At 44.2% G+C, this 25,082-nt stretch overlaps 2 protein-coding genes across 2 annotated transcripts; one reads left to right on the top strand and one right to left on the bottom strand.

Moving 5' to 3' along the window:
• Nucleotides 1-1,288: 1,288 nt before the first annotated feature.
• Nucleotides 1,289-3,037, bottom strand: LOC141745368 (uncharacterized). Its single transcript, XM_074593045.1, has 2 exons — nucleotides 2,729-3,037; nucleotides 1,289-2,628 (listed from the first exon to the last, which is right to left on the bottom strand). The coding sequence occupies exons 1-2, from the start codon at nucleotides 3,035-3,037 to the stop codon at nucleotides 1,696-1,698; spliced, it is 1,242 nt and encodes a 413-aa protein (XP_074449146.1). The 3' UTR covers nucleotides 1,289-1,695.
• Nucleotides 3,038-16,222: 13,185 nt separating this feature from the next.
• Nucleotides 16,223-23,440, top strand: TMEM254 (transmembrane protein 254). The gene is made up of 4 exons (XM_074590309.1): nucleotides 16,223-16,485; nucleotides 18,129-18,232; nucleotides 19,509-19,568; nucleotides 21,871-23,440. The coding sequence occupies exons 1-4, from the start codon at nucleotides 16,378-16,380 to the stop codon at nucleotides 21,989-21,991; spliced, it is 393 nt and encodes a 130-aa protein (XP_074446410.1). The 5' UTR covers nucleotides 16,223-16,377; the 3' UTR covers nucleotides 21,992-23,440.
• Nucleotides 23,441-25,082: the final 1,642 nt, after the last annotated feature.

Below are 25,082 nucleotides of genomic sequence, written 5' to 3' on the forward strand. Positions count from 1 at the left end.
AGCAGGGAGGATACCATGGCAAGACACGCTGCTTCCTCCAGGGAGGAACCAAAAGCCCACATCCTTCTTGGTTTAGTGGAGCATGCTGTTCTTTCAGATGTCCTTTTTTCTCTTTGACTCACTCTTTCTTTATGAAACAAGGCTGTTTTGCTACACTTTTGAACACCAGTCTCTGTCTGTGCCTGGGAACAAATCTCACTTCTCATTAAGTCAGTCTTATGAGGGAGAGGAGTATATGTAAATAAAGAAGTAAGTCCTAATGCAGTTTTAAAAAAGTTTACTAAAGGAGTCATATATACAATCATAAATACAATCATCACCTTGTACTTAGCTCTCAGATAGAACTTTTTGTGTTCAAAGTGCCTTGCCGCTATGGTTCTTCCGTGATACATGAGTGCATTCCAATTCTTGAGGTCAAGGCAGCAAATTTAAATGGCTTCTTCACAACCACAGCTAAAAATTCCTGACAAAAGTCAGGACTAATTTTCTGGACTTCTTGTGTACACATCTTAATAGACAGCTTCTTCACAGAGATATCAACTATATTAATAAAATAATGGTCTGCGTTTAAGTTTTATTTTTATTCTGTTTTATTCTGTTTCTTTTGTTCTATAATTAAGTTAATAACACACATGTTAAAATCTAGGCATACTTAAATATTCCAGAGCCACAATTTAAGCATAAGAAAGGGTTTGCACATACAGTTTTCAGCATCCTCGGCCTGATATTGCTTTAATGCACAACCATGGCAGCTCTGCAGAGATACACGCGAAAAACACTTCCATGATTACAGTGGTCTTCCAGATGGCCATGGATCCCGAGGAGTCTAAAAACAGGCTCAATGTGCAAATGCAAAGATGGAACACAATTTATTTTTTTCTGTGAGTGCAGTTCTACAAGTTCATTATCACCCAGGTAGAAAAACCTTCATTTGGCAAATAGAAAACTACAATTTAAAAAATATGACAATTTGAAAAAAAATATACAAAAGGAAATTGCAAAAATATTGCCTTTTAAAAGGCTACACACGTGGTCATCTTAAAATGGTAACATTAAGTATCTAGGAAAAGACCAGCAGTGTTCTTTATCAGGAGCACACCTAAAATGCAAACACACCCAGTGAGCCGTCCCCTGCCACCACCAAGGCTGCTTTTCCCATGCTTGTTCCCCTCTCACGTTAACGCTTTCTCCATTAAAAGCTATAAATAAGTCTGTTTTCTACAGATTTCTTAAGTTAAAGTAAGTGAATTCCGACCAGTATAGAAATAAAACACAGTGCAGTAAGGCCACAAAAGCAATGTCCCAAGCCTCCTGGCAGAATTAGTCCAGCACAGACTGAACACAGAAAGAGTACATCTTCAGTACCAATGTATTTGTGAAGAAGATCAGTCTATACATGCAAGTTAATGCGAGGCTGCCAATAACCAAAGGCAGGCAGGAATACTGCAAGCAGCTTGGCGACAGCTCCTGCTGGATGGGGTCGGGAGGCAGCACACGTTCGCCAGGTTCTTCTCCTGTGGCCCTCGCTAACTTCGCTTATCTTCCTTCCCCTTCCAGACAGCGCGCAGAACTCAGAGCAAGCGCTCCACACTTAGACCTGCAAAACCTCTAGCCACTTTGGACAATGCTGCCAATCGAACAAAAAAAAAAACACCACATTAATTTTTCATCGGGCAAGCAGACCCGCTGTCAGTTTCATGTGTGACCCACATGACAGGTTGAACTCTGGCCACCACAAGCAAAAAGGTAACTTTTTGGCCTACCTTGCTCCCCATTTTGCTCATTCTCAAACAGCAAATCTAACCCAGTTCCCAAAATTTCATTTCTCATGCCCAGCCAGTGAGGGTCGTAGTCATTTACTGTCTCCAGCAGCTGCTGCCCATACGATGGGCCTGGAGCGGCAAGCGTCCCTTGATACCCCCCTTCATGTTTTGGAAGTACCAAAGGAGGACTACCGTGACTAGCTGCGACCAGAGGTGGACTGTGCCTTATCTGCTCGAGCTCAAGCTTAGATTCCCCTTCACCGTAACTGGAGCCCTTCCCAAAGGGAGAAGGATTTGACTTGATATACAAACAGTTCTCATCACCCAGGCCCTGGCTGGCACCTAAGTAGTTTAAGACAGGCCTCCTATACATGTTCTCTTTCGCTGCCAGGTACTGGTGATCTTCTATACAAGACTGGAACACATCTGCGTCTGAGTAGTAGCTTTCAGGGAAAGATGTCTTCAGGTAGGGATACTCCTGCGCCTGCTGCGGTGGCAGCGAGAGCTGGGGGGCACACCCCACGCTCCCCACACCCAGCGGCGCCCCTCTTCCCAGGCAGTCCAGACCCCCGTGAGCTGGGGTCTGCCCCCAGGTCTGACCCGGGGCTCCAAAGGTGTTATCCAAGCTCCTGAAATGAGTATCCAGCCTGGCGTTCGGCTGACCGGCATAACCCTGGTGCCCTCCTGGCAGGCCGGGCTGCGGGTGGAGGAGGCTCTGCTCTGGCCCGAGACCCTGCGCCGTCGTCCGGGAGCCGGGGACGCAGCGGGCCGGCTTCTGCTTGCCACAAGCCGGCTTGGGGTAGGCGGCGGCGGCTTCGCTCTTCTTGTGGTTGAGCTGCCGGGCTCTCCTGTTCTGGAACCACACCTGCGAGGAGGCCAGCAGACACTGAGAGACCGCCCGCCCGGCCGAGGGAGGCGGCCCCGCTGCCCGCCCTCCGGCTCTTCCTCCCTCCCGCCCCTCTCACCTGGATCCTGGACTCGGGGATGTCGGTGAGGCCGGAGAGCTGCTCCCGCAGGGCGATGCCGGGGTAGGGCTCCTTCTCGAAGGCGCGGACCAGCAGCTCCAGCTGGGCCTTGCTGAAGGTGGTCCGCTTCCGCCGGCCGCCCTCCCGCCCGGCGCCAGCGGGACGCGCCCGGGCCTGGCCGGCGGCGAGCGGGGAGCGGCGGTCGGCGCCCGGCCGGGCTCCCCCTGCCCCGGCCCCGCCGCCGAGCCTCCCCGGGCTGCGGGCGGGCTCGACGGGTCCGGGACAGGCGGTCAGGCTGGCGAGCTCCATGCGGGCCGAGGTCTGCGGGGCGGCACAGGCCGCTCCCCGCCTTATGAGCCCTCCGCCCCGGGCCTTGGCGACCCCCACCCGCCCGGGCCGGCCCCGCCAATGGGGCCGGGGCCGCCGAGGGTGACTCAGAGCCGTCTCCCACACCTCCATTGTCATCCCATCATCAAAATACACATAATGAGGTCTCGCCCCACCGAAGGAGCCAAAGCGTCTCCTGGCGAAGCCCCCGCTGCCGCCACAAACCCATCCACCTTTCTTTAATTCAAATGGGGAGTGGATAATTTAATGAAGTTATCTTACACCTTCGCCTTCGGTTTGTCCCCTTCTCTTCACACCGCAGGCCTGGGGCTCCCTCGGATGCGGGGAGGCCTCCACACCGCCCTTCTCCCAGAGGGAAACCATCCCATCTCCTACCGCAGCCTGGTGACAAGCCCTTGTCTTCCCCGTTTAGCAGCCCTACTCCCATTCCCATCCATGGGACGTTTCTCATCAACTTAACTGCAGTAAATAAAACGCTGGTGGCTTTACTAGACATTGGGTCAAAACCCAGCGTTGACAGTGAAGGACGAAGGCTCTGCCAGCACACTGCGGTCACCGGGGGAGAAGGAGCAGCCTCCCTCCCAGTGCGTCCTGGAGAGCTCAGCACAAGCTCTGCCTTTCCTACGGCTGCTTTTTTCCCCCTCCAGACAGCTCTACTCATCCAAGTCATGTACAAAACAAGCAAGGTCTGTGCTTTCAGCCCAAGGTGAAATCATGACCAACCTATTAATACAAAAGGGAGGCTGGAAATACTAAGAGAGCCAAGAGTGACATAAGGACTTACAGGGAGCAACAGTTGCAATGCTGAAAAGGACTAAATGTTAGAACAGGAGTAGAACAGCAACAAATCAATTAGTCAATGTAATAATTTGTCAAATGAGGCCATTAATGGATATCACTAAAGGTGCTCAAGAACACCAGCATCATTACTTCATGTGTTTTTCACCTCAACGTGTCCCCATTCATTTTTCAGATTTGGCACCCGCTCCAGCCTGCTCTGAAGCTGAAGGGTACAGGGACAAAGTCTGCCAGCTGTTACACACAATTTGCATTCTGCAGAGACCAGTACGTCCACCATCCACTTTTGGGTTGAGCTGGGCGGGCGTTCTAACATTACACACACCAGCACAGTGGTTCACAAGAGAAATTAATGTCCTTTCAGGCAGGGGTGTCAGTCAGCCCCTGCGAGTCCAGTACTCCAGAGACTGGATTCCTTTAGCAGCTCTATCCATTAGGCAAGGTAAATGCTCTCAGAAACCACTTTACCTAAATAATGTTTTCAAGCAGAAGTACATAGGAAGGCAGTGTGAATTTCTGAGGGATGACAGCAGCATGTAGCCCAAGACATCTGGAAGCAACAGCTTGAAGCTGTTGTTTTTTCTCAGTACTCCTCCCTTTTTTTCTACTGTAGTATTCCCATAAGCCTGGATTGCCATAGCACAGATACATCCCACAAGGTTTCTTTTCTCCCCCAGAGCTCCAGCATAGTTCAGAGTTTTTCCTGTCCACGTATACAATAAAATTTGTATTTAAGCAAAAATTTTCATGTGGGAGAAGGGAAAAAAGCAGCCAGGTGGCAAGTGGTTCAGCAATTCTAGGTACAGTCAAGGTGTACTGCTAGTCCTTTGGTTTTAATTCACTTTTAATATTCAGATACTTATGTAGGGAAGGATGGGTGAAGGCTCAGACACAATAAGCAAACATATAAAGCTTGGTAGCATAGCTTTATTGACAGTCTTATCTACAGAAAATCCAGCTTCGGCTATTCCTTCTTATTTTAAGCATGCAGGGTGCAATTCTACCTGCCTTTAAGCCCCCACATGGCTTCGCACACAGTCCTGTGCAGGCCACCTCCAGTGCACACTTGACTAGCAAATGAGCAAGCTCACAGAGTTGCTCCTTCCAAAAAACTGATTGCTTTTTTTTTGGTGACCTTAGTTCAAGCACCAGCATGGGATGGGGATGCGTAGGAGCAGGGGGCAAAATAGAGCTGGGGAGCCCCAATTTAAACTGGCACAAGAAAGTACAGAATTGCATATCATTTTTCCATCTTTCTGCAATTCCAATACAACTGTCCGTGGGGTGCGTAATAAACTGGATGAAGGATACCAAGGATGTTTGTAGGGTACAAAGAGATCTTACTTATTCAGTCTGGCCACAGGGAAGGCTAGAACAAATGCCGTCATTTTTCTTTATGGATTTCCAATTTTCATGGCAGAAAACATCATCTCATAGGAATAACTACAACACAAAGCTGACCCTGCAGGCAACCTGCAACATTGATCTCAAAAGGAGAGGGGGAACCACCCCCTCCAACGCACACATATACACCTTATAGCCACAGCCAGTGCAGAGGAGATAAGGAGGAGTCAGCAGAGGCTTGCACCGACTTGCACTGCCTGCTAATAGTGCCTGTCCATCACTGGTAGCTAGGTCAAATAGACCAGGCTTTTGTTAACATCCTCTGGCTACGGAGAGAGCAGTTCACACTTCCCGGAGTTATTGTTTCAGGCACTCCGCCAGGCAGCCTCTTTACACCCTTCATTTTCAGAGATATTCTTTGCAATGCTAATTGATAGAGACTTAGATTGCGAGTTCTGTTTTTAAGTGAGATTCCAGGAAAGAAGATGGCAATCTTTGCCTCCGCCTCCTCTTCCCCCTCTTCTGCTGAAACATATGGACTTGGCCTAACGTAAGAGCTTATTTTTGCTACAGCTACAGTTTGACCATACACTAGTCCAGGCAACAGCACTGACCAGCCCTTGCTGCCCATGTTCCCTTGGCAACTGTTTGTGAGCTCCCCCATCTCTTCTCTAAACTGTATTGGGAAAATAGTATTCCCACCCTGTATTTTTTATTCTTTTCACAAATAGGGGGTTGGCGAGAGTGTGGAGAAAGAAGTAGGAATACCCAAAGCAGCATGCTTAACAAAACCAGCATCTCTTTGCTTCATAGATTGTCTTCAGGCTCCCACCAAGATCCATGGAATTTTGCTATAGGTTTCAGTAGAGTCCAAGTGCAGAAACTCACTGTGTCCTCTGCCAATGTTCCTTTATGCCAGAGTTGCAGTATAAGCGCATCTACAGAGGAATACAAATCACATGTGGAATATGCTGAAAATACAACAAAAGTGAAAGATATGTATGTAAAGGACATTTAGGAGAGACAACACAGTTGTTAGACGAGGACTAGCCTCAGTGCTCTTTAAAATGGCTGTCAAAAAGGTTTGCATCTCTCCTAGTCCAGATCGGGCATTGGAAGCTCCTCTCCTGTCTCCCTCCAGAGCAGCCCTAGAGTTAGGAGTTGTAAAGGCGACCCCAAAAACCATGCCAGCATGAATGGGATGCCGAATTACTCAGTGCAGCGTGGGCTCCGTCACCAGGCGCCTGCCTGGGGAGCCTTGGGACAAGCACAGCCCTTTAGAAATCCCTACATCAAACATTTTCTAGGGCAGTACAATGCTATTGATGCTTAAGCAGAACTTTCATCCTGAAGGAGGCAAGATCAATTTCACTAGTTGGTCTTCAGACATTAACACCTCATAAAAAGGATGCTCATGCCCTGCTTATCTGGAGTGCATCTTTAATTATCTTTTGGTACACCTTTTGCGGCCCATTACTTACCAGTCAACACTGCTTTAATTATAGGCTTGGCAGTAAAAGGCAGCTCTTACATCACTGAAATAAAAATGCTACAAAACAACCCTGGAGAATTGCAAAGAGATTTCATGTTCAAGTGGAAAACTGGGGAATTCAGCAAAACCACGCGGATTCTGTTCCACAAAGATCTCTCTGTGCAGTACTGGGGTAGCCCAGGAACCCTCCAAAGAACAGGAGCAAAGAAGTGGTAGTCGTGCTCTCACCTGCTCTTCAGGGAAAGGAGCATTCTTCAGGGAAAGCAGCCTGTCTTGTTTTGGAAATAATTCAGTGGCCGGATGTGAATGCTTCCCTGACATGTCAGGGCAAGCAGGATGAAGATACATTTTGCATCTTGAGCAAAAAGAGGGTGAAACTTAGGGTAATCCTTGCTTTCTAAGGGCATTCATTTCCCACTCCAGAACTGGCTCTTGAGAGAAATGTCACCCTGTACCACCGAGCTTTCCCTTACAGTAGACCTTTTTATTATGCCGAAGCATTGCTCTAGCTTTTTTTCCTACCTGAAATGAATGTTGTTTCTAACACTTGAAGGTGGAGGAAAACAATATTGCTGAAAACACCACACACTTTTCAGACACACCAGTCTTGCTCTGACCTCAGTTCCCACTAAAATCTATAGATTTCAATGTGAAAAATGCATCAGGCCAGTTTCACATAACTTCTGAATAACCTCACGCTAAGTTTTTCTTACATTTTTAACCCTTAAAATAATTCATGGCACTGACTGTAATTATCTGAAATCTAGTGTGACTGTACAAAAAGGGCATTACTAGCTAAGACGAAATATCTGTCTATCCCAATATTTAACTCTTCAGCAATGGCCAGAAATGTATACCTGTCTAGGGAAGGTGGGTATCTATAACCAGCTCAGTCAGTGACATACTGGTACTTTCCCCTAGTAATGATGATGTTGACCTCAGTCATTTTCAGCCCAGAGACATCCTGACATGGATGAATTTCCAAGTATACAGAAAACACAATATGTTTCTATTTTGTTAATTTACTCAGTCTTTCTCTGAACCTAGGTAAAATTTTAGCTTCCAAAGCACCTCCTGCCTCATGACAAACACATAACTTAACCATGTGTTATATGAAACAACCCTTGCTTTTACAGCTTCTTAACATGTTGCCTGCAAGAATCATTTGGCGCTCTCTGCCTTGCACACAAGAATGTGGAATGACCTTCGCTGGTTCCAGCGGTTCACACTGCCCATTTTTTCATCAAACCCCATCACTTTTCCCCTTCAGCCACTTCTCTTCCAGACTGAAGAATCCCACATTACTTATGGTAACTGCTCCATGCCTTTGTCCATCCATGTCACCCTTTTCAGAACTTTTTCTGGTTCTACTGTATCCTTCCTGAGATAGGAAGACTAGAATGACTCTCAGAATTTAAGATGTAGAGGAATTACGGTGGTTTAAGTATGATGATGATAATGTCTTTTTCTCTATTGCTTTCCTAATAGCTCCTAGCATCTGCTTTGCTTTTTTGACTTGCATTCTCATAGAACTATCTATCAAACTCCAGGATCTCATTTCTGAGTTGTAATGGTAAGCTACTGTCTGAACCTGAAAATGGTTCCTTACTTGTACTGTCATTATGCTGCCTACTGGCGAGTTTTTGAGTCCTGTGACAATCTTGAAAGACATTGTCATCCCTCTCAAAAGAGAATACTGCCTTAATTTTTAAAGGAAATAAGTCCCCGGGTAAAACTGAAGCCAAAGTATTTGTGAACTTTGTGTATTTTATTGAATGGTGCCCAACACCATTCATTTTTCTTCTGGGCAGTAGAAAAAAACCCATGGGAGATGGATGTAGGATAGCATAGACTTGCTGGGATGGTAGCGATTAGTGTTCCCACTCTCAGGCAATACAATGTCTCCTGCTCTGGTGTAGGGACATCTCTCTTCTGTGGGACAGATCCGCCTCAGGCAGCCCCAGAGAACACTGATCTAGGGTTTGGACAAGCTGAGCCTGAGCCTGTAAAGAGTTAGGATGACCATAGGGAAGGGCAAATCAGCAGAGCAGTCTGCACCAGCGTACGAATGGGCTGGAGTAGGATTTTTTGCTTTTAATAAGCCTAACGCATAGATCATCAGTGTTCTTGACCCCTTGGAATGCCGAGTAGAAAAGCCACGCAGGAACACATGTGGTAGCAAACCTGTGTTCACTAAAATCCCACCTCAAGAAACATCAAAAAAACATGTATAAAATATCTTCCTGAAATCCAGCCTGGGCCTCCAGAGGATGACTGAGTGCAGTTCAGTCTGGCAAGCCCTCGCTTGCTCCAGCACCGCCGCGATAAATACAATTGCATTTAAATGTAGCAGTGTTTTATACCCAGTACGGTCGGGTTCACAGTCTGCATTACTTCATGGTAATCTTTTCCCTCTTACTCCGTGCTGTCTCCTTCCCCGTCTCCTTTCCTTTGTAAGAAAGTCTCTTGTCATCGTCCTCACCCATGCTGTCTGTGTCACTGGCAGATGCCCTGTGACTGATCAGCTCCAGAAACGCTTGTGGACTCTTAGCACCTGAGAGGATCAGACCTCTGAACTGCAGATATTTTAGGACAAGGACTATATCTTTTTCTTGTGCTGGCAGAATACAAACACACCCACGTGATACTATAGAAATAGGACAAATCGCAACATCATAGTCTGCTGAACTTGATTACGATAACTAGTCGCCTAAAGATGAGTGAATTTGGCCTTAAGGCTAGGCAGCTGGGACTGGAGACAAGTTGTCTGGAGTCTTCTCCCTGTTCAAAGAACTATCACTCTAACCTCCCTTGTCAGTCCTATTCCTTGTCATCTCCCGAATAACATCCCCACCCATGTGGCTGTAACGAAATGTGCTTCCCACCCATCTGCTAGTGACCCCATTTCCTTGCTAGATCTGCGCTGGATTTTTTTGTACTGCAGGTAGCTTTTCCATCACAATATTCCTATTCCAGACACGTAGGAAAAAAAACCAGTCAGAGCTAGAAAACTGTGTCAATTGACATGACTTGTTCATTAACTGAGAAACATGACAAAGATGCATTAGCTGGTCCCAATAGACCCTCAAGAACATGAACTAATTGGAAAGCTTTCCTTTTTCCCAACACTGCACTCCTGTGTTTACTACCATGCATCTGAAGAACACGGCAACCTATGGCAGTGTCTCTCAAAACAGGAAGCAGAAATAAAGAGGAATTCCTTCAGAGGGAAACAAGAAGTGATATCAGATACCAAATACTGCATTAAAATACACATGCACTGTCATCAAGCGGTTAAGGGACAGAACAAGGCATCGAAATGCTGATGGTTTGCTCAAGACTTACTCCTTCGGCCTGTTCTAACCTCTCAGTCTATAATCCTGTAGGATGCTGGTGTGCAGAGGCACGGCCCCTTGTCTGTATGTAATACAGTTTTGAATAGTCTAAATAAGTCAGGTTTTTCCAACATGAACAAGGCTGTCTGTTCATATGTAATTTATCCTTGCAAGATACGTTCAGTATTATTAAATAGCCTCCCTCAATGACATAGAATATTTTTTTGCGCACATACCTTTAAAAAAAATCCTGTCAAACACCTGTAGCATATATCCAATTTTAAAAATTCCACCAAATACTTGTAGCATAAATCCAACCTTTATAAACTGAGATTTCAAATGGATGTTACTTGTTAGTTTCATTTTTTAAAGCTACCTCACACAATAAAAGAAAGCCATCAGAGACGTTCACAAAATATTTTGAGAAGGACTGAAGTTATTGACTTCCAGCAGACATCAGTAAAAACAAATACAGAACTGAAAAAATGCACAACTGTGATCAAAACTGAAGCTCTCTGTTGCGACCTGGGCTTCAACCTGGTGAGCCTTGGCTGTCTATTTAGAAGGGCTTATTAATGCAATGTTGGCTGAGGTACATCAAGATAAAAAAGTCTGCTTCACCTTTCTGTTCCTTTTTAATGACAGAAAAAAAGCCACAGTGACAGTGTTAGGATAAGCATATAGAACTCTGACGTAAATTCATCTCTAAAATGCACAAACCGAATGTGTAGTAAAATCAACAAGAAATTAAACTTAAATCTTTTCAAAGAATAAAATGTTTAGCCGGGACCTTTATAGCTGATAGTTCACAAGACTTGAATTATTCTCCAAATTGTGTTAAAAAGGTGATAGAAGACAATTAGTTTTATCAAACATCCAAGGAATTCATTTACCTATAAGAAGGACAGAGCAGACATATGTACAAAGGTTTATTTATTTCCAAGTCACAAAGGATATTCATTACAACAAGCAGAATTACTATACCCCATTTTTCTTCTTATGCACACCTCATTACCCTTTCAATTTTTTTATGAGGATCTGCTGAAAGTCTCGACCAAGAACCTCAAAACTGTACTGCTTGTCAACCTGCAACACAAAATATTTTTAAAGACTGTACTTTTCCTTAGCTTCTCTAGTCTTAGAACTAAAAGATTAAGGTGAAATAATTTTTAACTCCACATTAAGAACGACAGAGAAACAGTCAGAGAAACAGGAACTGGACATTCCTTGCAGTAGTTTCATTACAGCATTGTGCCATTTCACCCTGATTAAAAAATGTTTTATTGATAATTCTATCTTCTTAGGTAACTTTCACTGAATGCATCTCATCTCTTTTATACCAGCTTCAAATCCAGTTTAAAGTTGGTTGCAGCTCATTTCCAAGTAACTTCCTAAAACAAGCCCAATCCCTTAAACCTTACTTATACAGAAAGTTGCTGTTTACACAAGTCACATCACCGACTCCAGTAGGATGACTCACACCATAAAGGCTGGTCTGAATTAGACTAACCCTCCCCACCCCCCCTTTTTAAAAAAAAAAAAAAAAAAAGAATTTTAAAAGACACAGAAGAGCTAAGATGTCTCTATCTAGTCTCCGGCATCTACCAAGAACACCAAACAAAAGAGGCAGACTACCTGGCAAATACCCTTTGTACTTCCCGATGAAAGTGAGATAGTCAATATCTCTAAGTTAGAGATAGCAAATGTTTCTAAACTGAAGGGGGGAACGAGTTTTCTCCACCACTAGGTACAACAGAAACTTTAGTATTTGAAAAATCTAAGAGGCTGGTATAATGACTTCAGTGTGTGAAACGAGCCAGCTATGTCTCGGGGATTAGGCAGGAAGAATGCACAGGTCCTTTTTATTGTTTTCAGCTGAACTAACCCACCTCAGTTTACATACCCAGTCACCATGGAGACCTCAGCACCCTTCGGACACTTCAGTGAAATTTTAAAAAAAACAAACAACTAGTGTAGTTATCTTTGAAATGTCAGAGAGGATCATACGTCCCATTTTCATGTTACTGTATGGTTAATAACCTTACCTGTTGATCTCATAACAAACATCTCTTTCGGTGTTAGATTCTTAAGAAGTACTTGTGGCTTTAATTACCAACCTAATTTGAAATCTAAACCAAGTGATGCAAGTGAAAGAAAGAAATGTTTGTATGCAATTATGAGGGAACATGCTTTTTTTTTTTTTCTTTCCAACTTGGTTTGAAGATTACGCTTTCCCTCTCTTTTTCCATGGCCTTGACTACTACACAACCAGACTCGGTTTAGCAATCTGTGCAGCCTGAAGCAGGGTAAAGCTAGATGAGCTCATCTTCTTCAAATGCTTACAGAGCCCTGTCATCGTGATGGCAGCGGAGCCGATTGCTAGCTACCAATACCTGCACGTTCTCTAGCACAGGAAAGGCCTGAGAAAGACCATGGAGCTGTGTTAATTCCACCACAACAGGGATTCGTGTTCCAAACTATAAATCTAAAGCAGGCTTCTAGTGAGCATGGCCAGAGCTGCCTGAGCTGGCTGTCTGCACTCAGCCTTGGTCATATTTTGGTGTGTAGTGTGCTATTGAGAGCCCCCAACTCATAACAGCACACCAGGTCTTCATTCAGTCACTTTCTAGCACTGATTAAGAGAAAAGCAAAGGAAAAAACGTAGAAATCTCAGAAGTTAAAGTACAGCATGCAGAAATAGTTGTATTTCCTGTAAACTTGGCAAAGTAAATTGGTTCTGTGTTTTTTCAATAATTCACATAACACTGTTTGGGATTTGTAGTTTCTAATTTAGATTATACTTGTCAATAAATACAATTCACTGACAAATAACATGTCCAGTATTGAAAACACAAAGGTAGCTAACCTATTGGTCCAAAGTATGAAGGCACAAATGCAAACATTTTCCAAAATATGTTAGAGCAAGCTTTTCAGCTAGACTCTGGAAAATTACTCCCTCAAAGTTTGTTGTTAGGTACATACAACACCTAAGAAACACAAGAAAGACTAATCATTGAAAGCAGTGGATTCTCTGTCTTTTGACGTCTTCAAAGTAAGATCAAATGCTCCTTGAAAAGTATGCTTTAAGTAAGTGCAAGTTACTGAGCTCAATTCAGAGAAATAAGGTAATATTTAATGGCCTGTGCTGGCCAGAAAATATGCTGCTACAGGACTTTTGGCTTTAAATTATGACAACTGGAACTATATTCAGCTCCTTAAATACTCCAAAGACTCCTCTCTCTGTCAAGAGAAACAGCCTTTTTTAAAAACTCAGGTCAAAGGCACTGCCCTCGATTAGAAATGGAACTGCTGAAAGTCCATCCCCACAAAGGGTCTGAGTTGTCTTCATTTTGTCTGAGGCTGTGGAGATGCCCAGGGCTGGTGTCACCCTACCCATGTCAACAAGCTGGCAGAGAGTGGGGGCTGCTGTCACACATGAAGCCTGGCCCCTTCTGGTGGGCCACATGCTGGGCTAGCTGGTTTTGTGACCATGGGCTATCCAGGCCAGGAAGAATATCATTTAATGTTAATAAAAAGGTAAATCAATTATTGTTGGTGAAAGAGAAAGAAGAGTAAGCCAGCTACCCCTCCTCTGCCCAAGGTGACACAGTGTGGGCAGTCTTCACTGGAGTGTGGCAGAAAGGATGACATCGTCTCTGACCTCACCTGGCTGCTTTTGGCCACCAAAGCCAGTATAATAAAGCAAATGTCATAGAATCATAGAGTAGTTTGCATTGGAAGGGACCTTTAAAGGTCATCTAGTTCTTCCCCCTGCAATGAGCAGGGACATCTTCAACTAGAACAGGTTGCTCAGAGCCCCGTCCAACATGACCTTGAATGTTTCCAGGGATGGGGCATCTATACATCTACTCTGGGCACCCTGTTCCAGTCACAGATCGTGGGCAGCAGAGCTGCCTGTGCCCCTCCAAGGGGCAGTAGGAAGGGGAAGGGTTAGGCTCCCTGTCCCCAGCTGCGGATCACACACCCCACGGCCGAGATAGCAACACCTTTCTCCTCCCAACACCCTCCTGCTGCAGCAGCGCCCGGTTGGCGACAGCCCGGTTCTTTCCTGTGTACTTGACTGCCCTCTCCAGTCAGCTCCGCGCAGCAGCACAGCCATCCCTTTACATCAGTTGCGTTTTGTTTACCTTCTAATAAAGCTGCTTTAATTGTGCCCTCAGAAGTGCTTCTTGGTGTGTGGGCAGAGCTCCTTGTGTGGGGCAGTCCGAGGCACTTCTATCGCAAAGCTCGGGCCATCTCAGGATCTCAGCACAACCTTCGGACGTGGATGTACAGGCAGAAACAAGTTGCGTAGAATGTTCTAAAGAGCAAAGAATTAACTATGGGCTACAAAAAATAGGTTGAATTTTAGAAATTTCTGCCAGATACCGAGACGTTGCAGGTGGAGCCACACACACTTCTCCCCTGCATCAGCAAAGCAACCCAGGCGAGTGTATCATGCGGATGGAATTCCATGCAGTCAACCCCAGTGGTTTTTATAGACGGCCTCCCAGCAACGGTTTAACCACCGCAGGAATTTCTTACCAAACTCTCCTGTAATCTCCACACAACACCTCAGCAAAAAAAGCACAGTGCTCTGGGCAGGAATAGCTGGGAATGAACTACAGGGCAGGGAAACAGTCTCAGGACAGAACAAAACTAACCCAAACACATGTAAAGTCAATCCCTTCCATAGCGAACCTTCTCCGAAACACAGTGCTCATGCCGGGAAAATGTCAGGACTTGCTGCATTAGTTGTTGAAGAAAACAGCTTTACAGGCACGTCGTTAACAGATAGTTAAAAGAGCAGCCGTATTTAGCCTTCAGGCAAGGAGAGAGAACAGGCAACATTTATCACTGTTTATCCCCCACCCTGTCAAAGTCACTGTCAAGCAAACAGGTAGCAAAGCTCTAAGGAAAACATGAGACACCTCCCCTCAACATTTCTGTCTCTGGGCACCTTCCCCAAGGCCCTGCTGACTTCTTTGGGCAACCTCATCACTGAGTCCAAAGTCCCAATATGGCATAGAGTACAAAACACTGGATTTAATACACTTTGAATTGGCAGTTTTCAAGAGGGAAGGTGTTATGTAGTATTCAAGGAGTCTCTCACATATATATATACACATACCTATTATAGCACTGCACATGTGCATACTTACAGGAATTTTTTACTAGGAGTAGTTCAAATAATTTATTTAAAAGAAAGCATAGATCTCAACATGCTTTATAACCAGTTAAATCTCATCAACACAGGAGAAATTAACTTAGACCCTTCTAGTGCCTCTCAGTTTTGCCTGAAGTTGTGAGTGATTTAAGGGCATGATGTGTGTAGGCTTGGGCTTCCCCAGCTCAGCTGAGACCTCCAGGAAGCCTTCTCAGGGCTCCTCAGCGCTTTGGATTCCCTGTCCTCACAAAGACTGAACTGCTCAGTGATAGGAATCATGGAATGGTTTAGGTTAGAAGGGAACTTAGAAGATCATTTAGTTCCGACCCCCCCTGCCCTGGGCAGGGACACCTCCCGATAGACCAGGTTGCTCAAAGCTCCATCCAGCCTGGCCTTGAACACTTCCAGGGATGGGGCATCCACAGCTTCTCTGGGCAACCTGTGACAGTGCCTCACCACCCTCACAGTAAAGATTTTCTTCCTGATACCTAACCTAAACCTACCCTCTTCCAGTTTGAAGCCATTACCCCTCATCCTATCTCTACGTGCCCTTGTAAAAATTCCCTCTGTCTTTCCCGTAGGCCCCCTTTAGGTACTGGTAGGCCGCTATAAGGTCTCCCCGGAGCCTTCTCTTCTCCAGGCTGAACAATCCCAGCCCTCCCAGCCTGTCCTCAGGCAGAGGTGCTCCAGCCCTCTCACCACCTCCGTGTCTCTCCTCTGGGCCCTCTCCAACAGAATGTCACCCACCGCCCAGCAGCAAGCGCCGCCGCCGCCGCCCTACACTCCGCAGCCGGCCTGTGCCCCTCTCCCCGGCAGCCGCTGCCACCCCTCGGGGGTCGCCCCGACGCCTTGCTTTCCCTCACGCTGCCGCCGCTGAGCCCTTGTGCCACCAGAGCGCGCCCGCGGCGCCATCCCCGGCCAGACCAGGCGGGGGTGGCGCCACCGGAGACCCGCACGGGCCTCCCCCCGCCCGCATACCGCGGCGGGGAGCGGCGGCCCCCCGCGGGCCCACCGGAAGGAAGTGACGGGGCGCTGCAGGCGGCGGCCGCCCTCGAGGGCGCCACACGCACCCCCCGCCCGCCCGCCCCGCCGAGTCACCGGCTCCGCCCCCCCCGCGGCGGCCTTAGCGGCGGCGGCCGAGCCCGGCCCGCAGAGCAGCGGCAGGATGACGGCGGCGACGGGCGCGGAGCGGCTTCGCGATGGCAGCTGCCACTTCCAGCGCTCCCGGCTCATCTGGATGATCGCCATCACCTTCGGCATGATCCTCCTCGGCGTAAGGAGCGGCGGGGAGGGGGGCGAGCGCGGCCCGGCCGGGGAGGTGCGGGCCTGCGGTGGCCCCCCACCGCCCTCGGGGCCGGCGCCCATAGGGACGCCCGTGGGTTTGCTGTGCCCCGGCAAAATACGGTTTTGCTGTATTTCTGTGCTGAAATACTGTTTTGCCGTGCTTCTGTGATGAAATACAGGCCACGTTCCGAAATACACCGCGGGGGGGAGGAAACCGACGGCGCGGCTTTGGGCAGGCCGGCCCGTGAGGGGGCCGAACGCATCCGTGAAGGAAGTTCTGAGGGGGGGGGGGGGAAAAAAAACAAATTAAATACTTGAATTGGGTTGCAAAGTGAAACCAAGGCGGTGGCCCCGCATCCCTCAACAGGCACAAAATTGGAAGCGTGCGGTGCATCAGTAAAACTCGCTCTAGGACAGCTGTCGGTTATAGCGATAAGTAAGGTGCATTTACAGGTGATGGCTTCAGGTATTAACTAGTAGCGTTGTGTGAAAACAGACAAGTTCAGTCACTGTGTAGTCTTGATTTCTAAAAATGGACTTCAGCAAAAATAGGTCAGATTACTGGGGTGGGGGGATTAATGACAGTTTTGATATATCGGACAAGTTTATGAAGGTCATCCATTGACTTTCACGTGTTGTAGTTTTTCTTCTATTTGCGCGGATTGGCTACACATAAGAACCACCACTGAAAAAGCAGCGGTCAAGGCAGGCCAAACTGCTTACAAAACAGCTTTTGGACTGTTTCAAGAACCGGAATGAGCTTTAAGCAGATTCCCTGGTTAAATCCACCATCTTGCCACACGCTCGGCACAGCCCAGTTTACACGGTTAGAAACTGCAGCGTTGATACCAGAGGAAAGATAAGCCAGTGTGAGCTTTGTCCCAGCTCAGTGTTTGCCCTGCATCCCCGATGGACTCTGGCATGCACAGCTCACTGGCTCCCCACTTCTCCTCCACAGCTTCTTAAAATAAAGGTAGACAGTGAAAAGCACTGCAGACAACTCGGTGACAGGAAGGATACCTGAACACCGCATGTGTCTTTGGTGTTGGGCTTTGTGCTCAGTGATCTTCTGTGCCCCGTTCAAAAGAGGACAAAATCTGTCATTTTCTTTTTTAAGGACCAAAGGAAGAAAGACTGATCCCCTAGTTATAGATGAGTAGTTATTCTTCCTCCTCAGTCTAGTCATTGTTTGCATTCTTCAGGTCAGTTGCACCAGATTAACTTCTTCAGGACAGAGACAATGTATTTTTTGCTGCTACTGTGTGTAATAGGTAATGAGCTTACAACGTAAATGCCACTTAATGTGCAGATGCACTCTTGGTACACAGGTGGCAACCTTAAACTTACCGCCTTGGTATCTTGTATGTCAAGGAAAAGAAGTTTCATAGGTTTGAATCTTCTCAAGTAAGCGTGCTTTAGAAGGCTAGTGGTCGTCTTGTTGAAAAATATGGGTCTTAGACAAGGTTAATTGAATGAAAGAATTTAAATACTATGTATAGATGAGCCCTAAACCATGCTCGACAGACATCGGGGGGGTGGGGAGCGACAAGAAAGCTAATCTAAAGGTTATGTTAATAATAACTCTACCATGAACTAAGCTAACTAATTTTTTTATTTATTCTTTTTTTAAAGTGGGTAACGCTTTGGCCTTCAACTATACCTTATAATTATTTGGGAATATTTGGTACCTTCCTTAATTATTTAGTGAAAAACCACCACAAATGGGTATGCTATGGGTAAGTTATATTCGACTGTGTAATTATACTGCATCTCTCCTGTTGCCTCTCTCTGACTCTTCTGCTTAGTCTGTGTTAACAAGCTTTCCTGTAACCCAGTTGTTAATTACATTTAAAGGGCTCTCCTTTCAAGCTCATTACAACTAAGGGTGTGGGGTAATAAGTACACAGAAGACTAGACAGGCTATAACCAGTATGAAAGCTTAAAAATTCAACTTAGAATTTGGCATCTGTGTTATTACAGTGAGAAAAGAAAAAAACCTAAGATATTACTTCTGGAGACACTTGTCAGTCCATATGTAAACTTAGATTTGTAACACTTCCTAAAAAGTGGTTCTTTTGTCAAATTGCTACTTAAGTAGCACAATTCTCTTTGGGAATCTTCTTTTTCCAGCTTCAGTTAAAGAACATTTTCTACCCTGCTACTAACTCACCCTGATCCTGTCCACATGAGAAATAACCTGCTGAAAAAACTGCATAGTGCTAAGTTTTGCTGGGTTACACAACATAGTTTTTGTTATTTTAACAAAAGAGCTGGAAAACACTTCCCTGTAACCAGATCTCTCACTTGCTGGCTGCCTGTAAAGACAGAGAGACAGCAAGACTCATTTATTTTACAATGCATCAAGTAGAAGATAAGCCTTCATCTCTGCTCAGAGCATATTTTGCTTTAGCAAGGTATTGAATTGAAATTGATCCTAACTGAATACCCTGTGTAGCTTTTTTTATTTTTAAAAAACCTTCTACCTGAAAATTTGTAGACCAAGTTTGACTAATCAAGTAATATTATATATTCTGAATCTGTACACACAATTGCTTTCGTAGAACTAAACTTATAAAAACTTCAGTAACTCATTAGGACGACTAAAAATACTTGTGTGAGTAAAAGGGTAGATTCTGGACACTTAACTAGGATTAATTCGTACTGCTTTCACAAAGCATTTGGCTTTTTTGGCTTAATCTAAGTGCTGAAAGTTTTGGAAATGTGCAGTGGGTACTTGAGATGGCAGGTCCAGGTATACTGCATGAGTTACAGTTCCTCTATCTTTTTCAGTGGACTTTAGTTTCTTTTAAGACTACGCATGTTTGGTTTTGGTGTGGTTTTTTTTTCTTCTCCCTTTTTTTCCCCTAAGATAGGAAGCAAGCCTCACTTCCTATGTTAAAGTGATATGTTACTTCTGTGCTTCTAGTTTTAGATTCTCTACACAATGCATCTCTGATACAAGTGTCTTCTGCCTAATTTTCAACAAAATAAAACATGTTTTCTTTTTATTAGGTTCTGGGTATCCTGGTTGATTCACGTAGTAGAAGCCTTCTACGGTGTTAAGTTATGCCAGTAAGTTGTTCCCTCCCCTCACCCCAACATAGATTATCTGAAAAGGATTTGTGATCCAAATGGCATAAGCTACAGACTGATTTGGGTGGTTCTCAGTGGCAATATTAGTTCAGAGGACACATAAAATTCTTGCTGCAGTGATAGTTTGCTACCCTCCACAAGAGGTTACTGCAAATTCTGCTAGTGGTTACTGTTGTACAGGGTGGCAAAAGCAAGGGGTGGCAACTTGCAGAACTGGGAGCAGCAAGGTTTGCCAGAGCTTGTCCGTCTGTCTGTCTCTGAACTCGCTCTTCACTGGGTAACATTGCACTTCAGGAAGCAGAGGGAACAATAGATAGTGTAGAAGTAATCTGATAACTTCAGGTGTTAGAACTTCATCAGATCTTACCTCATTGCAACTTTAAGATTGCTAATTACCTGCTTAAGTGATTGTATCTATATTGTGAGAACACAATTGGATACTTCCATTTGGGGCTATTTAAGACGTACTTGTATCTGCAGGTTTGTGGGATAAAATACTTTGACTAATCAGACTATAAAAGTAAAGCCAGCTTAGTTCTATGTTAGGATAACAAATTATTTGGAAAGGTATTTTGTCCAAACATATAGTCCATCTATTAATTTGAATTTCGTTTGTAATAATTCAGAATAATGTCGCTATTGGTTCTCATGCTCTACAGAGATAATGGCCAGTCTGTTTGCCATTGTAAAAATGATGGTTTTCCACTTTCATTTAGTTCAGTTCACAGCCGTGTCACAGGCCTCTCAGATAACACCCCGTGGAGGCAAAGGGATTTTGTTCCATGGAAAGCTATTCAAGGTCGTTCTCAAGATAATAGAATATGGATGAACGTTTTCTGCCTTCAGAATGGGACTCAGTAACAAATTTCTTACCAGGCTGCAGTTTTAAATTATGTAACTTTGAAGTTAAAACTGATCTGATTCTGTAGATAGAGAAGTACACAGGCTTAAGGTGATTTTTAAGTACGGGGGAACTTGATTACCAGTGAATGTACCAAATGAGTGTATTATAATGAAGTTAAGTAATGACGTTTTACACAGTAGTGTTAAAACCCCTAAGAAAGAGAGCATAGATTGCCTGCCCATCATAACTTCAGGCATACTTCAGTAAACCGCTACTTTGCTATGAGCACCAAACACCATATACTTTTTAGTGATGAAAATGATGTCTACTTACTATCACAAAGGAGGCATGAGGAAGAACTAGCGAGGAAGCAGATACAAATTTGTTCATCAGTGGTAGTACTGTCATTGGCTGTTGGCCTGTATTTCTGCGCATGGTCTCCTCAAGGAAGCTTGCTTTATATAAGCAGGTAAATTTCTTAAGCTCTAGTTTGCCAGTTTCTGCACTCATTTGGAAACACTGCAGCTGGGATTACAAAAAGAAGTTTTTCACAGCTGGTCAGTCAATTTAAGAATAAACATTAAGAAATGTTGTGTTAATCAGCACTTGCTACACAATCATTTTGTACGTGTAGATGATACAGAACAATTAACAGCTGAACTGTTCTAGCAAAGGTCAATAGGGGGAGCTCCCTCGTAAACTAATGAGTTGGAGCACAGTTAGGCTTGACATAGTTGTGAACTGGAAATGTGAAATCACTTGGGTTTGCTACAATGCTTGTACTTGTTCTTTTCTCTGAAAATTAAGTAGTACCTAACAACAATGAAGTGGAGAAAAAAAAAAGATAGTTTCTGTAATATACAGGAAAAAATCACATATGCTATGTTAAAACTTAACTGACACAGGAAGGTCTGTGCTTTGTAGTCAGGTGTCTTCAGCCCCTGATACAAATTCAGGTAGCAGTGCTCCTGCCCCCTTCATTGCACAGTAATCATCAGGCCTCATTGCCCTGCTAGCATATAGTCTACCTTCAGTGACTGTAGTCAACAAGAAGTTACATACAGGATTGCATATTAAGATTAGTATTAAGCTACTCTGATTTCTTGGTTCTTTGTACCTGAACTTCTAGGATAAGTAATTTCAAATAACATAGGCTGAGATTGCAATTTATATATTATTGAGGAAATTGCATGCATGAAATCTCTGAAAGAACCTTTGTCCCGTAGAGAGCTTAAAGTCACAAGAATACGTATGTTTAGTTAGTACAGAAAATGAGTCTCAGAGGATTGAAATTAATGATGCTGAGATCAAATGTTCTAATCAAGTCTGATATATTAAGAATGAGTAGAAATATCTAACCTTACTTTGTAAGTATCATAGTATAGTCTGCAAGACCATACGATTTTTGACACATTTTATGCTTTTTTAATGTTACAGATCTAAAGGAATCACTGACCCGGCAGTTCAGTTTCATTGGTTCATTCAGACACTTTTATTTGGGTATGCTTCCTTTGGTCTTCTGGTGTCTTACAAACCTTCAGCCAAGAAGCAGTACTAGAAGACAGTGAAAGAAGCCACTTCTCACATTCTTCACCCTCATTTTTCAGAAAATATCCTCGCTTACATGTCCGGGTGCTATAATTAGCTAAATTACATTCCTGCTACATGATGCAGTGCCCTTCTACCCAAGTAACTCTCCTTTTACTAAACAAGACAATTATAACTCACGGGGCTCTGTGGATAGTTCAGTAGAAATTCAGCTCGTCAGTCTTGGCACTGCCAAAGTGTCATCCCATTTATTATGCCAGAAGCCAGTTTTTGGCACGGACCGTATAGTCTGATTGTCATTGAAAAGTCCCTGACAGCTGGTGGTCGTGGTTGATAGGTTACCTTTACATGGGGAGGAATTTTCTGCTGCAACAGGGAGAGTTACTTACAGCCACAAGGCAACTTGCACCTGTTCGGTGATAGGACTTAAGTTTACCTATATTTTCTCTACAGGTCAGGCTTGTTGTTGTTGTTAGAGCCTGGTCTTTGTACTTTCTTTTGTCAGCTTATTTTCTTCCACAAAGGACAGACCACTTTATTGCTGCAGGCACATTAAAAAGACCAAGTCTCAGTTCAGGTTGAGGTACAGTGATGAGCTTAGATACGTGAAGCGCTTGAACTTCGTTAAATACGTGTGCCTTAAATTTCATGCAGCGTGACCTCATCTTTTGAATGAAGATTTTAATCTTTGAGTTAGTACAGCATAAAGTAGTAATCCTATAGCTTTGAGGGCAGCTTTTCTGAAAGTAATTTATAATCCAAGAAAATCCAAGAAAAAGGAAAAAAATCAATTAGCATTCCAAAATCTAGCTGAAAAATTTATATTTGTGAATGAAATTAGATGTAGTGATTAAACATACATCAGATGTCCTGAAGTCTATGTTTGAGAGACCATCTTAAGCACCCCTCAGGGTACTTCCTATACTATGTGTAGTGAGCCTTTTATCATATTGTCTTTTACTTTTGATTATTTGAACAAGAATTTAGTCTTTCTTGTTTTAGCACTTTTAAAAGTAATACCTATTTAAAATACTAGCTATAGCATGGGGGCAGGTTTTACCATGCCGCCTTTGGTGCTACTGTTCTGGAAGAAAGGACAAGAAAAGGTTGCTCTTCCTCTAACGAAGACCTCCACGAGGCAGGAACAAATAAGCTTATACCTTGTGCAGTACCTACAGACTGTAACACTTCTGATGGAGAAGTCTTATTCAAGCCTGGGTACATAAAGTTTTTGCTTTTCAGTTGGTACGGAAAGCATGAAGAACTGAAGGGTTTGAAACAGTGGTTTTATTTTTATTTCTTTTTTAAATGACAAACTGATAACATTTTGTGGAGAAGCAGAAACTCATTTAATGGTGAGAAATCCAGCAGAAGTGTCAAGAGCCTGAGCTATGTTTTACTGTGTAACCTTTTATCTTAGTCTGTGACCCTGTAATAAAGATATAAAAAAAGTGAAAAAGTTGGTTTGCTTTTTAATTTATCCTAAAAGTAAATGTCTGTACAAAATATACAGACATCATCTTTACACCGCTATCAGTATTCACACTTGGCACATATAGGATCAGCTGGCTGTATAAGTTCCAGAGCAAGTCCCACAGACATCTAGAATTTCTAATGGGACAAGGTATAGATGTGACTTGTCTCAAAAAAAAAAAAAATTTCTCCATGGCACTAATCACATATGGGTGTAATACCTTGCGTTTCAAGATGAATTCTAATGGAATGCTTAGTAAGCATTAACTTAAGAATGTGAAGGGATAGAAGGAATAACTTTGGCTCAACATTTTCCTGATAATGTTCTGTACAGAGGAGAAGGTGCGACAGTAACACCAAGGCTAGTTAAGCACTTTGGAGAGGTGGTAAAAGACCTCTGAATATGCATTTTTTCTGGTTCTCATTTCCCACTATTCGCTTTCCGTCAGTGAAGCTGTGAAAAAGGTCAGAACCACTACGCTACCTTCCTTTCCTGCAACCAAGCACAGGTGGTGCTCACCGTCGCAGCCCTTCAGCAAGGGCTCTGCAGTAGCTATAGGTAAATCACAGCTCTGGGAAGTTGACAGCTTGCTCTTAGACTCAACTTAATTGGAAGGGCTTCCCTTCAGAGAGGCGATGGTAAGAGCTTCCTCAATGCAGCCCAAGGAAGCTATAAATAGAAAAAAAAAAAGTAGAACTGGCAGTAGTTCGGTTTTTCCACCTATATATATATTCATATTTTTAAATTTTTTTTAACAAGTATTTTCTCTCAGCCGCTGTCCCAGAGCTGCAAGAGGCACTGCTGCCTGTCTTTTAATGTTTTTGAAGCCCATGCAATCCCAAACTCAAAATCCAAGAAGTGTGGGATAAGCAATGCTGACCAGCTTTTAGTACAAAATAGCCTTGAGGAAAAGAAACAAACCCGCAGAATGCCAAGATTCAAAATAATTTTGAGATAATGTTTCTGAATATTTGTTCATAGCGTCCCTAACATTGCATGCAGCAAGATAAACACACCTTAAGCTTGAATCCAAGGCAGCAGCTCAGTAAGCCCATGAAGAGACATAAATTCATGGCTGGTAACAGGCTCTTTGGAAAAAGCACTGGTTACACCAGGCATAAGCATTTCTCCAGGCTATCCTAATAGCGACAATAAAGGATTACTCTTAATCACGTAGAGCAATTCTTTCCGCTGCAATCAAAGTACCCCTTCCACAACATAAAGGGAAGGCGACAGAGCTGAACCCTTAAGTTCCTGAGTGTCCAACCATCACACCAACACCCAACCCGCCCCGCCTGCCGAAAGAGGACACTTGCAAATGTTAATATTTCACTGTTTAAAACGTTACTTCCCACCAAAAGGAAGGTCAAACGAAATCTAGAGAAGGGCTTTTGCTATTAAACTCCGCTAAGTAAGAAGGTAAATCACGAAGAAAGCTGAGAAAGGTTTTCAGGTTGATATTTCTGCCAACCAGGCTGCTGACAGTACTGAAGAGAAACAAGTGCTGTTTAACCATCCATTTCAAATTGAAACCATAAGAAAAAACCCACCCTTGCTACGAAAGCCTATGTGCAAAACGAGGTATGCTTTATGCTAATAATGTAAAATAGAGGCTGAAAAAATTTTA

Source organism: Larus michahellis, chromosome 6 (assembly GCF_964199755.1).
Source record: "Larus michahellis chromosome 6, bLarMic1.1, whole genome shotgun sequence".
Classification (NCBI taxonomy): Eukaryota; Metazoa; Chordata; class Aves; order Charadriiformes; family Laridae; genus Larus; species Larus michahellis.

What these genes read in the sequence shown, in the direction of transcription:
- TMEM254 (XM_074590309.1), top strand. Translation starts at nt 16,378, where the DNA reads ATGACGGCGGCGACGGGCGCGGAGCGGCTTCGCGATGGCAGCTGCCAC. An exon ending in CACAAATGGGTATGCTATGG is followed by an intron (nt 18,233 to 19,508) that starts GTAAGTTATATT and finishes TCTTTTTATTAG; the next exon opens with GTTCTGGGTATCCTGGTTGA. An exon ending in TACGGTGTTAAGTTATGCCA is followed by an intron (nt 19,569 to 21,870) that starts GTAAGTTGTTCC and finishes TTAATGTTACAG; the next exon opens with ATCTAAAGGAATCACTGACC.
- LOC141745368 (XM_074593045.1), bottom strand. Translation starts at nt 3,037, where the DNA reads ATGGAGCTCGCCAGCCTGACCGCCTGTCCCGGACCCGTCGAGCCCGCC. An exon ending in TCCCCGAGTCCAGGATCCAG is followed by an intron (nt 2,629 to 2,728) that starts GTGAGAGGGGCG and finishes GCCTCCTCGCAG; the next exon opens with GTGTGGTTCCAGAACAGGAG.